General features: G+C 48.5%; 1 protein-coding gene across 5 annotated transcripts in view; it reads left to right on the top strand.

Annotated features, from left to right (window-relative positions):
* The first annotated feature begins 5,458 nt into the window (after window positions 1-5,458).
* Window positions 5,459-13,096, top strand: part of CHRDL2 (chordin like 2) — a 34,988-nt gene continuing 27,350 nt past the window's right edge. For all 5 annotated transcript variants that reach the window (XM_082477382.1, XM_082477384.1, XM_082477381.1 and 2 more), the window contains exon 1: window positions 5,459-6,001. In XM_082477382.1, coding sequence (XP_082333508.1) covers window positions 5,920-6,001 — 82 coding nt within the window. In that variant the 5' untranslated portion in view covers window positions 5,459-5,919. The remainder of the gene's footprint in view (window positions 6,002-13,096) is intronic.

Here is a 13,096-nt window from a genome sequence, read left to right on the forward strand (position 1 = left end):
GTAGGAACAGAAGATCCATTCTCCTTGGCGCTTGGTTAGTGATGACGCCAGCAGTGGAGGAGGCCTCTGGTCGGTTGCAAAGCTTAGGACCTGGATGAAGGATGCTCCCACTCCATGCCTTCCGTTGAAGACACTTTGTCCCCACTCAGTTTCCCTCATGAGGGTGTGTGAAATTAAGGGCTATGTGTTCCCCCATCCTGCTTTCCCGATACCTCCTCCATCAGAATCTCTGTGTGCAGGCTGTCCTGGGAAGAGATGGCCCACTGACGGAGGAAAAAAAGGACTTAGGAATATTCACATAGCCACATAAGTACCCATACAAATAAATATGGGTGAGCCTCACGTTCATTCTACAAACATTTATTTAGGCCAACTACATGCACAGTATCTGGAGATCCAAATGAACATGTCCTAAAATAACGGTAGGTCTTAAATAAATATTTTTTACATGGATGAATAACTCTGACCTGGCTGAAGAGTAGAAGTGGAGTGGGGACTGTTCACTTTACAAATAACATCAACTTTAACAGCTCCTATAAATAAGACTCTCCTCTTAATGTATCTAAATTGGACACAACTTTCAAGAGTCAATTTGTTCACCCTTTTCAGGGCATCACATAAAGGCAATGTACTAGAGTTGGCTTATAAGGGCTTGGGAGAGCCCAGTGGTAAATTTTCAGGAATTTTGCAAGCTGATGGTTAAACTCGATCGTTACTAAACAGTAACTTATATAAATTTATAGTTAAATAATTTATATTTAAAACATTCAAATTATTGCCTCCTAATTATTTTACTACATTTTACTATCAATGTTCTTGACGCTATTTACATTTATTGTATCTGTATGATGGAAGCACTGCATAATGGTGTCCTACTGTGCATCTCAACTCCGCATCCAATGATGTTCATCAGTAGCCTGAAATTGGCCCTGATGGGAATATTTACACCATGGAAATTGGCAAATGCTATAAACCAGGGCTTTTTTCCTTTGCAGAACTGGTTGTTAAACGTTTATCAGCATACCACTGTTGTAGTATGTATTATGTAGTCCTCTTATATTGATTCTTATATGGTAAATCTGCTTTTAGAATCTTACTTACAGAACTAAGTTGACTGAGTTAAGAAAACTTTCCTTGACTCTGAACTCGATGGTCCTTATTGCTATATTAATTTTACATAATCAAGCAGCCTGCAGTCCAGGAGGAGGCCTGTTGGCCACAAATAACAAGTCACAAAAGGACTGTTTGAAAGAACAAGAATTCTGTTCAACAAACCTTTATTTAGCAGCTACTATGTACAAAACTGTGTGCTGAAAGCTAGGGAGGATATTAGACAAATAACAGTGAATGTCCTCACTTTAGAGGAGGTGACATAAAACCTTTGGTGATACAGTGCAATAAGGGCTATAATGGAGATACAGAAGCATGGAGGAAAGAAGGCCATTAGAGGGACTTCAGCGAGAACCTAGATTATAAGGATCAGTGTCTGTCTTGTTCTCCACTGTGTCCCTAGCACCTAGCACTGTGCCCAGCACAGGGTTGGCTCTCAATAACTATTGGATGAATGAAGGAGGTTACCTTGATCCTGGAAAAATAAGCCAGACAGATAAGAGTGGGTAGAGGGAGGTGTTAGAAAAAAACATACTGTGCAGAGGCGTAGGGAGAAAAGAGCTCAGCACATCTGAAGAGAGAGAAAATTTAATGTGGCATGAGGGGTCCAGGGGCCAGAACTGGTAAAGATGAGAGTACGGAAGAGTTCTCTGCCTCACATCTCTGTAGAGATCTCAAAAGACCAAAGGACTTGGCTTGTTCTGTGCAGCCCTGAGGGCAGAGCTAAGAGCAAAGAGGGGAATCTCAGAGAATCAGATTTCAGTTAAAGAGCTTTCTAACAGAGCTGTCCAACAGTGCAATGGGCCACCTAGGAAGGCTGTGAGCAAGTTCCCTAAGGCAGAAGCAAGCAGGTGCCAGACAAACTTGGTGCAACAAATTGCTATGGGTAATTTTTTTTCCTGACTAGATTTTGGAAAAATTTATCAAATCTCCTTTTTAAAAGGATATTAGATAATATATGGACAACCATCCTCAACAGCATTTCTACAGATGACACAGAAACTTTCCTCAAGAGCTTGTTTCTTATGTCAATCACTGATTAAAGCTGAGGGCAATAGGGGTGCTGAAGGCTCTCCCATGAGAGAATAATATCACTGAGGTCTTCATTCCTTCATGAAGCAATTATTTACCCAGTATCTTTGTGTATCAGGGACTTTGCTAAATGCTGGAAATATAGATATAGATGAAAACAAACAAACAGGGCTTCCCTGGTGGCGCAGTGGTTGAGAATCTGCCTGCCGATGCGGGGGACATGGGTTCGAGCCCTGGTCTGGGAGGATCCCACATGCCGCGGAGCGACTAGGCCCGTGAGCCACAACTACTGAGCCTGCGCGTCTGGAGCCTGTGCTCCGCAGCAAGAGAGGCCGCGACAGTGAGAGGCCCGCGCACCGCGATGAAGAGTGGCCCCCATTTGCCGCAGCTGGAGAAAGCCCTCGCACAGAAACGAAGACCCAACACAGCCATAAATAAATAAATAAATAAATAAAATTAAAAAAAAAAAAAAGGAAAAAAAAACAAACCCTTCCCTCAGAGTGCAGGGTAGAAATGCAAATATTTACACTTCAACAGTTAAAATACAAATTGCTACCAAAAATTCACTTTGCCTGGGGGACTCAGAGAAGGCCTGAGAGAGAAATGCCTCAGAGCTGACTTTTGAAAAGTAAAACAAAATTCACTAGATGAAGGAGGAGAAAGATAGTCCAGGCAGAAGGAAAACATATACAAAGCTATGGAGGTGTGAAAATGCACGGCCAGTTTGGGAGGTGAGTGGCTGGTGAAAGTATAGGGTAGGTGGCAATGGTGAGTAGGAGCCAAAATATGTGTGGTCTTGAATCCAATGCTAATGATTTTGGATTATAATCCATAAATGATAGGAAGTCAATAATGTTTTATCTTGTTATATATTTAATAAACTTTTTATTTTGGAAGGGTTTTAGATTGACAGTAAAGTTGCAAAGATAGTACAGAGTTTGTATCTAAGAACCATAGATCTTTCACCCTGTTTCCCCCAATGTTATCATCTTAGATAGGCATGGCACATTTGTCAAGACTAAGAAACCAATGTTGGTACATTACTATAAACTAAAGTATGGACTTTATTCATCAGTTTTCCCACTAATGTCCTTTGACTGCCCGAGAATCCAATCCAGGATATCACATTGCACTTAATGTTATATATTTTTTATTTCCAATAATGGGTTTTAAGTGGGAAAATGATGTGATCAGATTTGTCAGTAGAAATGATCAACATAATCCTTATGGCAGGTGTGAAGAAAATAGATTGGAGGGGCCACACTAGGGACAGAAGACTTGCTAAGAGGCTGTTAAGAAAGTCCAGTAGGGGATGAAGATGGCCTGACCTCTGAGGACAATAAGGATGGAGAGGAGTGTTGAGACCTTTTTTGTCTCGTGGTAGAGACCTTTCCTGAAGTAGAATGGACAGGATGTAGGGGAGGCCAATTTCAATCCACCTCTTTTACCTAAGACATGAATATATGTGTAGAGCAGACTTTAAACAAAGATGGAGAAAGGAAAAGAGCTCTGTCCCAAGTCCTTGGGATGAGGTTATTTCTGCAATTAAACACTAAAATGGGAATTCCCTGGAGGTCCAGTGGTAGAACTCGGCACTTTCACTGCCAAGGGCGAGGGTTCAATCTCTGGTCAGGGAACTAAGATCCCACAAGCCTCGCGCAGAGTGGCCCAAAAAAGGGGGGCGGGGGGGAGGGAGGACGCAATTAAACACTAAATTTAACTCTGAGTGCCCTGAAAGCCTAAGCAAAAAGGGAAACTCAAGGGAGAGGAAGTGGCTGGCCATGTTGGAGAAGGAGAAATTAAGCCTGAAGGGCACCCAGGGGCAGATCATGTTTGTCTCTATTTCGGAGAGCCCTGGGGAAACTCTGTTTCTGGGATCAGTGGTTCCTCCAGTGCTCTCTGTTCTTGGAGAGCATGGACTGGCCACACAGCAGATGGGGAGCACAGCCTTAGCCCAGGAAGTCATCTTTACAGACACAGTCAGAAGTGTTTCAACCTGGAAATGTGATTCCCTACCAGAGTGGGATGTGATTCAACATCCCATCTTATCTCTTACTCCTCCCAGTCTTCTCCCCTCCAACATTCACTGGAGTTCCCAGCAGCTCTGCAAGAGAAGCTGGGCAGGAAGCTGAGGTCCAAATTGGGGATGGATGAACTTACACAAGATGTCCAAGCTAGGGAGAGAGCCAGGACAAGGGCCCTGCCCTTTTGAGTGTTTCTTATCTGGACTGAGCTGGTGGTTCTCTTCTTAGGTCCTATTAATTCATACACTCATTCAACACGAGGTATGGAGCACCAACCATGGGCTGGGATGGGGAGCTCTAGGCTTTGCCCTCCCAGAACTCACCTTCTGGTAAGAAAGACAACACTTTGACAAAAAGCTCTTACTCAAGAGGACTGAGTATGACAAACATTATCAGAGGTGCAGGCCTCACCTGCAGAGGCAAAGGAGAGATTGTGTCCTGCTTCAGGACTGGGAGGGGGAAGCAGAGGAAGACTCCCAGAGTAAGAACCAAGGATCCCTCTGGGCTGGATTTCAGCTTGGGCATGGTGTCTGTGGGTTCGGGGGTGGGGGGTAACTGCTAAAAGCATTCCAGGCTCCTGGAATTAGGACCCCTTCCTTTCGAGATCTGAGTGCTTTGACGTTCATTATCTCATTTCATGTTCGAAATAATTGTGGGAAGACGTTAAAATATCAAAAGATACTGAAGATACTAAGATCCCAATTTTAGTATCGGGATCTGGGAAACAGACTCAGGTGGAGTGGCCAAGTCCACAAACAGAATTAAGAAGAGCAAGTGTCCCGATTTCATCCAAAGGCGGAGTTCCGTGCACGCACCGCCGAGTTCCCTAACCTGAGCGCCTCTCGGTTCCTCAGCCCGCTTCCCCTCCCCGACTCGACATCGCATCCTTCCCCACCCCCACGTCCCACCTGAAGCCTAACTGGGTTCGGTCCTCTTGCACTCTGGGCGCCGCGGGGAGTCAGGGGTTAAAACCCGTGGCCCGGGTGGCTCCTTCCCCCTCCCCAGCCCCCTCGCCTCCACTCGGCGCCGCGCCTGGAGCGTCTGTCCCAGAGACCGGCACTAGAGAGGAGGGGGAAAAGTGGGCCTGTTTCTCGGGTGGCCAATCCACCGAGCCCGCGGTGCCCCAGAGGAGGCGCCAGCGCTAGGCCAGCGCCAGGCCGGGGCTGCCTGCTTCCCGCGGCAAAGTACAAATGCGCCCGAGCGCGGCGCCTGGCGCCCTTGGCGTGCACAGCCGGCCCGCGCGTAGCCTCCCCCAGCGGCCGCCGCGCCGTCGCCGCCGCCGGTACCGCCGCCCCGCCGGGCCCCAGGACCCCGCGGCCCGACCCCGAGCCCAGCGAGCAGAGGGCGCCGGCCGCTTCTAGCCCGCACGCCCGGAACAGCCCGCCGGTCCCGCGCGCCTCGCCCAACGCTGCGCGCTCGGTGGACCCCTGTCCTCTCCTGTCTTTCTTCTCCACCCCTCCCTCTCACCTTCTCCTTTGCTTTAATCGCTTTCCCCTCTTGCATACCTTCCTCTATCCCTCCATCTCTTGCCCTCCGTTCTCTTTCCACCTTCCCCTTATTCCCACCTTGGACCTCTCTTTTTGTCCTCACCACCTTCTTCTCGACGCTTCTCTGAATCTCCACTGTAGCAGCCGCCCTCCCTGGGTCTGTGCATTGCTTTGCGGCCCTGTGCCTCAGTGACCCCCTCATCTCATTTTCTCCCGACTCCCCCTCCCGGCTCAGCGCCTGGGGGCCTGGCCCTGGGCAAGGAAGGATGGTTCCCGAGGTAAGGGTCCTCTCCTCCTTGCTGGGACTCGCGCTGCTCTGGTTCCCCTTGGACTCCCACGCACGAGCCCGTAAGTAGCGGGGTGGGTGTGCTGGATGGCAGAAGAGGGATGGGAGACCCGGGATGCGCGGGAAAGTGCCAGGACTTGGGACCCCAGACTGTTCTGACAGCCATCCAGGGAGCACCTGTACCGGGAGGGTGGAGACTTCTCTGCAGACCAGTATGGGCTCATGAGTCTGGGAGACTGGGGGGAACTTGGCAAGACTCAGAGCCAAGGGGGCTGCAGCCATGGACTCGAGGAGGAGGGAACTGAGAGCAGTGGGAGAGAGGGCAGGGCACTGTGCTTTTTGTGGGGGAGGTGGTATGCTTATTCCTAGTAGAGAGTCTGGTATGTTTGGCTGCAAGGGTCTGATGAAGGCGAAGAGGCTATTGCATTTAAAGAGAGCCAGTGGAAAGAAAGAAGAGCTAACTAGGATAACTTTCCCATTACTTTTCTCTTTTGATGCTCACAACACTCCCATGAGGTGGGTATTATCATTTGCATTTTACAGATGAGAAAACTTAAGCTGAGAGAAGAAACGCGCTCAAGTTTACAGAGGTAGTGAGCTATCCAAAGCCAGGACTCTCCAGTTCCAAATCCTATGCCTTCTTCCCCCGTGTCCCACAGCATGTGGAAGGAAGCCTGATTTGGAGTTGTGAGACACTGGGAGGTAGCAGGGCACAGTGAGATAGACCAGGGTCTTCACTATCCCAGATCTGTTGAATACCAGCTGGTAGGAGGCAGGCATGGAGGGCATGTCTCAGAGCCTCAGTTTGCTAATCTGTAAAATGGGAGTGAAAAATCCTAGGACTGTTCTGAGGATTAAATTCAAGAAAACATGGAAAGCAACCAGCACCAGCAACTCGCTGGTCCATGGTAGGTTCTTGAAAAACATGTTCCCTAATTCATGCTTTTCCACTTAGACACAGCGTAACCGCAAACAGTTTATATAATCTCTCTGAACCTCAGTTTCCTCACTGTTTCCACAATAGGCTGGTGGACCGCCTCCCCATCTTCTGCCAATCTCTCGGAATGCTGTGAGGATGGAAAACAAAACCAAAGATTCTCTTAAAAAGAAGGAAGGAGCTTAGTTCAAACCCTGACATACCCAATAAAGAAACCGAGGCCCAGGGCAGTGGTCTGCTCCAGGTTACACAGGGCGGAGCCTAGGATGAAACCCCAGTTTCCCAGCCTAGAGCTCTTTCCTCTCCACAGCTCAGCTCCCCCATCTCTGCCTTCTTTTGCACGTGACTTTCTGGAGCCGGCAGTGCTGGATTTTGTTTCATTCTTGTCTCTGATCATGAGGGCAGGCTGCATGTCTGGTCGTCTCTGGGCTGCCAGCAGCATGAAACTCATAGAAGTCCTTAGTAACAAGTCCTGAAAAGAGCCCAGGGTTGGTTCAAGTCCTGGCTCTGCCTCTTAGTAGCTGTGTGACTTTTCATAAGTGACAACTTCTCTGAGCCTCAATTTCTGCATCTGTCTAAGACCCATACTCACCTGGAACCCGAACACTTCATGGGAGGATTAAAGGAGGTGACTGTGTTAAGTGCCCAGCACAATGCCTACTACTCAATCAATGTCTCCTTCCCCTCCTGGAGCCCTGGAGGTTTCCTCCTAAGTACCTTCCTGTTGTTTCTTAAAAGAGACTTAGCACAGGAAGCCCTCCATGCCTGCCTCCCTTCCACTTGGCACATGGCTCTTAACCCCCAAGGCTTTTCTCCAAATTTCGTTGCCCTGGATGTGTCTTAGAAAGATGTCCTAGAATCAGATCTTTCTGCAGATTGCTCATGTCCTACCCACACCTCTCCTCCTTGCCTCCCACAGTTTGTCAGCCCTCTACAGCCTTGCTTAGGTCACACCTCTTCCAGCAAACTCTCCCTGCCACCTGATGCACTCTGATCTCCCCTCCTCTGTGCCTCCACTGGCCTTTGGGCCATGTTTCTCACTAGGTGCTGCCAGTATTCCATCTCCCCTAGTCTGGAGCCTGGTTCCCGACATGCAAGAAGAACCTCAGAGCAGAACTGTTGAGTTAATGTGAGGTGGACTGGTAGTCAGAGGGGTGTAAGATTCTGGGATGTCAAAGCCAGAAGAACCTTTGAAAATCTTCTACCCCTCGATGTACCAATCCTTATAGTTAAACTGAAGCCCACAAAGGGGGAGTGACTTGCCCAAAGTCACAAAGCAAATTTATTAAAGCAAAGAACAGAGGCCTGGATCCTAGTCCCCGATTTGTCACTTACTGGTTGTGTGAATTAGGACAAATCACTTTCCTTCTCTGAGCCTCATTCTGTGTAGTACTAACAACCTATGAATCTAGAAACAATCCTATAGTCATTTGCCCAGATCTTATGTGAAGATCTCCTATGAAGACCCTCATCTTAGTTTAGTAAGTTTAGTTAGTAAGGTCTCGGGCCTGTTATAGGTAAGAAATCTGCTGGTGACATCTTAGGTGCTTTCAGAAGTGGTACCAACAGATGGAAATTCTCAAGCCCGTGTGGTGTCTGACTCCTGAGGTGGCCCAGTCCTGCAGAATGCCTAGGTCCTGTGAACATGCGTGGCAGCTTGCTCCTTATTTAAAGCACAAGGGTATTCAAACAAAGGTCATTCTATCCTTGGCTCTATTTCCAGCCACAGATTGAGCCTTGATCCTAGCCCAAACTGAATCTCAACGCCAGCCACAGGCTGAGGCCTAATCCTCAAACACTGCCATAGATCAAACCCCTATTCCATTCCCAGCTAGAGCCCTTAGCCAGGGTGAGGTCCCTGACCTGGTCACTGACCAGTACTGTTGCCAGTCCCAGGCTGAGCCGCATGCGTACATGATGTCAGTCGCTTTGGGCACCCACCCCTCCCTTCTGTCTGTGGAACAAGAACCTGCCTAGTACCTTGACTCCCTCTCCAGTGCTCTTTCTCCTATGTCAGCTCCTCTTCTTTGTGCTCTTTCCTTACTAATTGTGCCCTCCACACCCCCCTTTAAGGTGTCCAGCACACTTCTGCTTTCTCATCTCTCCCTCCAGCCAATCCTGACTTCAGGAGAGAGTCAGTTATCAGGTAAAAGCATCGGCTCCTCTATTCTATCTCCAAGGGTTATATATACTATGGGAATCAAAGTTTTTGTTCCCAGGTGACAAAACCCCAGACCCCATAGGCAGAGATGGGGTGGGAAGGGAGCTCCCATGGTATGATATGGTACAGAGGGCAAACTTGGAATCAGGAGGTCAGGGCTCCAGCCCTGGCTCTGCCACCAATTCCAACTGTGACCCAGGGCAAATTGCCTTTCTCTGCCCCTGAGATTTCCCCAGCTGTAAAGTGAGATGGTTGGAGTCAAATAGATAATCATTGAGGACCATTCCAGCTTTAACATCCCATGAATCTAAGACTCTAAGAACCAAAGATGCTGTTGCCTTGGTTCTGAGTCTGCTCTGACCTTTGGAAAAGGGAGCTGGGAGAGTGTGGGTCGGCAGCCTGGTACTCCTGCCCTGCCAGGGAGGACTGGATAGACAGACTGATTCTCAGACACCAAGAGAAAGTGCCTAGAGGGCCTGGCACAGTGAGTACAGAGGGCTGACATCTGGCTCCAGTCAGGCCCCTCTCTGGGTCTGTCTAGGAGGTTCTGCACCTCCTCTCTCCCACCAGTAGAGGTCTCTGTCTCACTCACTGGCTTGCCGGCTGCCGAGCCGAGCAGGGCAGCAGCTGTGCAGTTGCTCCAGCTGTTGCACCTGTTCCAGGACTGGCCTCTCAAGTTCCCCCAGCCGCTGGCCACGGTGCCAGGCTCTGGGAGAGGGACCTTGAATCCCTTGGACTCCCAAAGAAGAGGACTGGCATGGGAGCAGTGCTGCTGGGAGGTGCAATGCAGAGATCATTGAAGGCATCCCCCTGCCTCTGGGCAGGATCCCATCCCAGAGAAGGCTGTTCCACACTCTTCTGTTGCAGTCAGGATTCTTCCTTGTGTCTCAGCTAAATCCTTTTGTTTGCAATTTAAAGCCATTTCTTCTGATCCTGTCCCTTAGTGTATGGGTTTACCTATAATCAGCCCCCACCTACCCAGATCTGAAGACTGGCATTGGAGTTCTTGCTAGCAAAAATCAATAATCTTAGACAAGTCCCAATCCCTTTCTGGGACTCAGTGTCCACATCTGTAAAACAGGGGATTGGACATCATCTCTCAATCCCTAACTTTCTAAGATTCTGTGAGTCTATAAATGTACACGTCCAAGGCAGAATGGAATATAAATAGGGTCTTCTATGCCCCCTGACCTTTGCCAGGCAACAGAGCTGCCTTTCCTGGTTTGAGGACTCTCTCCTTTGAGGTCCTTCTATGCTCCTGAACATCTGCCATGTGCCAGGTAAGAATTCAGCTTCAGGGAAGTGAGGGCCCTTTCCCCAGGTTGCACAGCTCAGCCACTGAGGAGCCGAGGTTTGTACTTCTGATTCCCTTCGGAGGCCTCCCCCATCGAGTGCCAGTGCCCAGAGCAGAGCTTATGTCTCAGAGGGGAGCAAGTTTGTTTGTGTGAAAAGGGAACTATACATAAATAAAGTATGGCTGATTGGGCGTGAGGGAAAAGATGTGAACATTCTCACATTGCCTCGCAGGCTGGCTCTCTCTAAGGTTTCCTGAGTTCTCTCAGGCTGGGGACAGGCCAGCCACAGTTCCAGCCCCAGCTCCACCTGGTGCCATTTTCGTGGTCTTATCCAGCCTCTCCTGCAGCCCAGAAGTTTCCTTCTTGTCTTTTCTGTCTCTTTTTGGAAGAATTCCCAGCCACACTACCCACTCCTGACTACTCCATAAGAGAGCTTTATCGCAGCATGAGGGTTTCAAGGCAGAATGTGCATTGACCTTGGATGGGGCAGCTTGGGAATTTTGACTTACACGTGAAGATCATGGAATTGCTCAGCCACATACCTCCCCAGGCTCCTGGCCTTTTTGTACATGGTGTTTGGTTTGGTGGGTAATTTGGGAGTTCAGATGATGGGAGATGGAAAGGGGAGGTCAAAGGCTAATTCCCATTAGGTGGCAAGATCAAAGTGCCTAAAGGGATTTGGCTCTCCTGTCACATCCTGAATTTCCCTTTTTGTTAAAGCAAGAGGTTTCCAGGATTAAGGGCCAGCAATCCCCTCCTCTTCCAGAACCTCCCTCAACTCCATTCAGCCTCTCCCTGGTCTCTCTGATGTTTAAAGCACAACATCATGCATTCATTTATCAAGTGCCAACTCTATGTAGCCTCTGCACGGAACACTGAAGATACAAAAATGAATGAGATCTGGTCCTTGCTCTCAAGAAACTCACAGTTTAGTAAGGAAGAGGAACCCATTCAATAAGTATTTCTAATCTAGTATGATGAAAATTGTGACAGAGGGCTGAACTCAGTTCTGTGGGACCCCACAGGAAGGACTGGCCAGTGGCCCGGAAGGTTTGGGTGGCTTCACGGGGTGGCATCTAAACAGGCTTTGGAAGAATGAGGAGTTGGTCAAACGTTGGAGATGGGGGATCACATTCCAGGTGGAAGAAACAGTGTGTGTAAAGGCACAGAAGCCTGAAGGAGCGTGGGTGGGGGCTGGATGGGGGGAGTGAGAAATTTAGCAAGAGAAGGTGAGGCTTAAAAAAGGGCCACCACAGAGAGTTCTGCTGGAAAAGCAGGTGGGAGCCTGCTCGTGACAGGCTAGGGTGACGTGATAACATTGTGACAGATCCCAGAGTCTGATAAACGTTGCTACCCTGAATTCAGATTAGGTCAACCCGTCTCTACCTTGTTAACTCCTTCAAGGTCCAGCTCAGGCACCTTCTCAGGGAAGCCTTCCCTCAAGCCCCCATGCTTCCACTATTTTAGAACTTGTCAACTGTATGTATCCTATCTATCTGTCTTCTTCATTAGGCTGTAAGCTCCTTGAGGGTGGGGTGGGTGTCTTATTTAGTTACGTACCAGGCCCATGGACATGTATGACTTGATATACAAAATGCTCAATCAGTGAATGAATAGCAGGAACTAATGTTACTATTACTAATGATAATAATACATCAAAACTAATGACAATAACATTTACTGCCTGTTGTGCTAAGAACCCCACATTCACCTGTTTATTCAGGCCTGAAACCTCAATCCCAGCCTTGACTGCTCTTTCACCCTCTCCACCCACATCCAGTCTGTCTGAAAGCCTACCTACTGTACCTACTTAGTGTTCCTCAAATCTGTACTTTTGCCAATCAGCACTGCTCCTGCCTTGGTCCAGGCCAGCATTATCTCAAAACAGATGACTGTAACAGCCTCTCCCTGGTCTCTCTGCCTCCAGTCTTGCTCTCCAAACCATTCTCCATTCCTGCAGACGCAGTGATGATTCTAAAATGCAAACCTGACCATGGGCACACCCCAGTTTAAAGCCTTTCTGTGGCTTTCCTTTGCCCTTGGGGGTCTCAAGGCCCTTCGTGAGCCTCTGCCTCTTTCTCCAGCCTGATCTCTGGCCTCTCATCCCTTCCCTCCCATTTTCTCCTCCAACCTTTCTGACCACTTTCGTGGCCGTATTCCAGCCCAGATCTGTGTAGGCAGAGGTGGTGTTGAGGGAGTCTGGCTTGTGAGTGGGGCTAGGAGAGTGCAGGAAACCACAGGAAGCAAGGTTGGTGAGGTTGAGACCTGGGAGATTTGACCTTAATGGCAGGCACCATGATGTTCATGCCCTAATAGAATTCTGGGAGTAGAAGGAATACCATGAGGAACGGACTGTTAGGGAAGTTTGGGGTCAGCACCCAGGTCTGCTTTCTGTCTGTTCGTTTTTAACCTACCATTTAATTGAGCATCTAATACGTGGCAGGCATTAGGCATATTACACATATTATTTGATTTAATTCTGCAATAACCCCCAAAGATTATTACTAATCTCATTGAACAGATATGGAAACTGAGGCCTGGAATGTTTAAATAGCTTGTCTAAATGCAGGCTGCAGATAAAAGCCAGATCCAATTTGAACCCCAGCCTATTGGATTCTGAAGCCAGAGTTTGGGAACTACATACACACTGGGTGAGGGGTTTTGAGGGGTATGAGACCTGTCCCACTTTAATTCTTCTTTGTCTCTCTAAAGCCTGGAACAGGGCCAATCGTCCTCCTCAAACAGAAACTTCCTCCACTAATGT

This window comes from Balaenoptera physalus, assembly GCF_965194825.1.
Source record: "Balaenoptera physalus genome assembly, chromosome: 10".
Taxonomy (NCBI): Eukaryota; Metazoa; Chordata; class Mammalia; order Artiodactyla; family Balaenopteridae; genus Balaenoptera; species Balaenoptera physalus.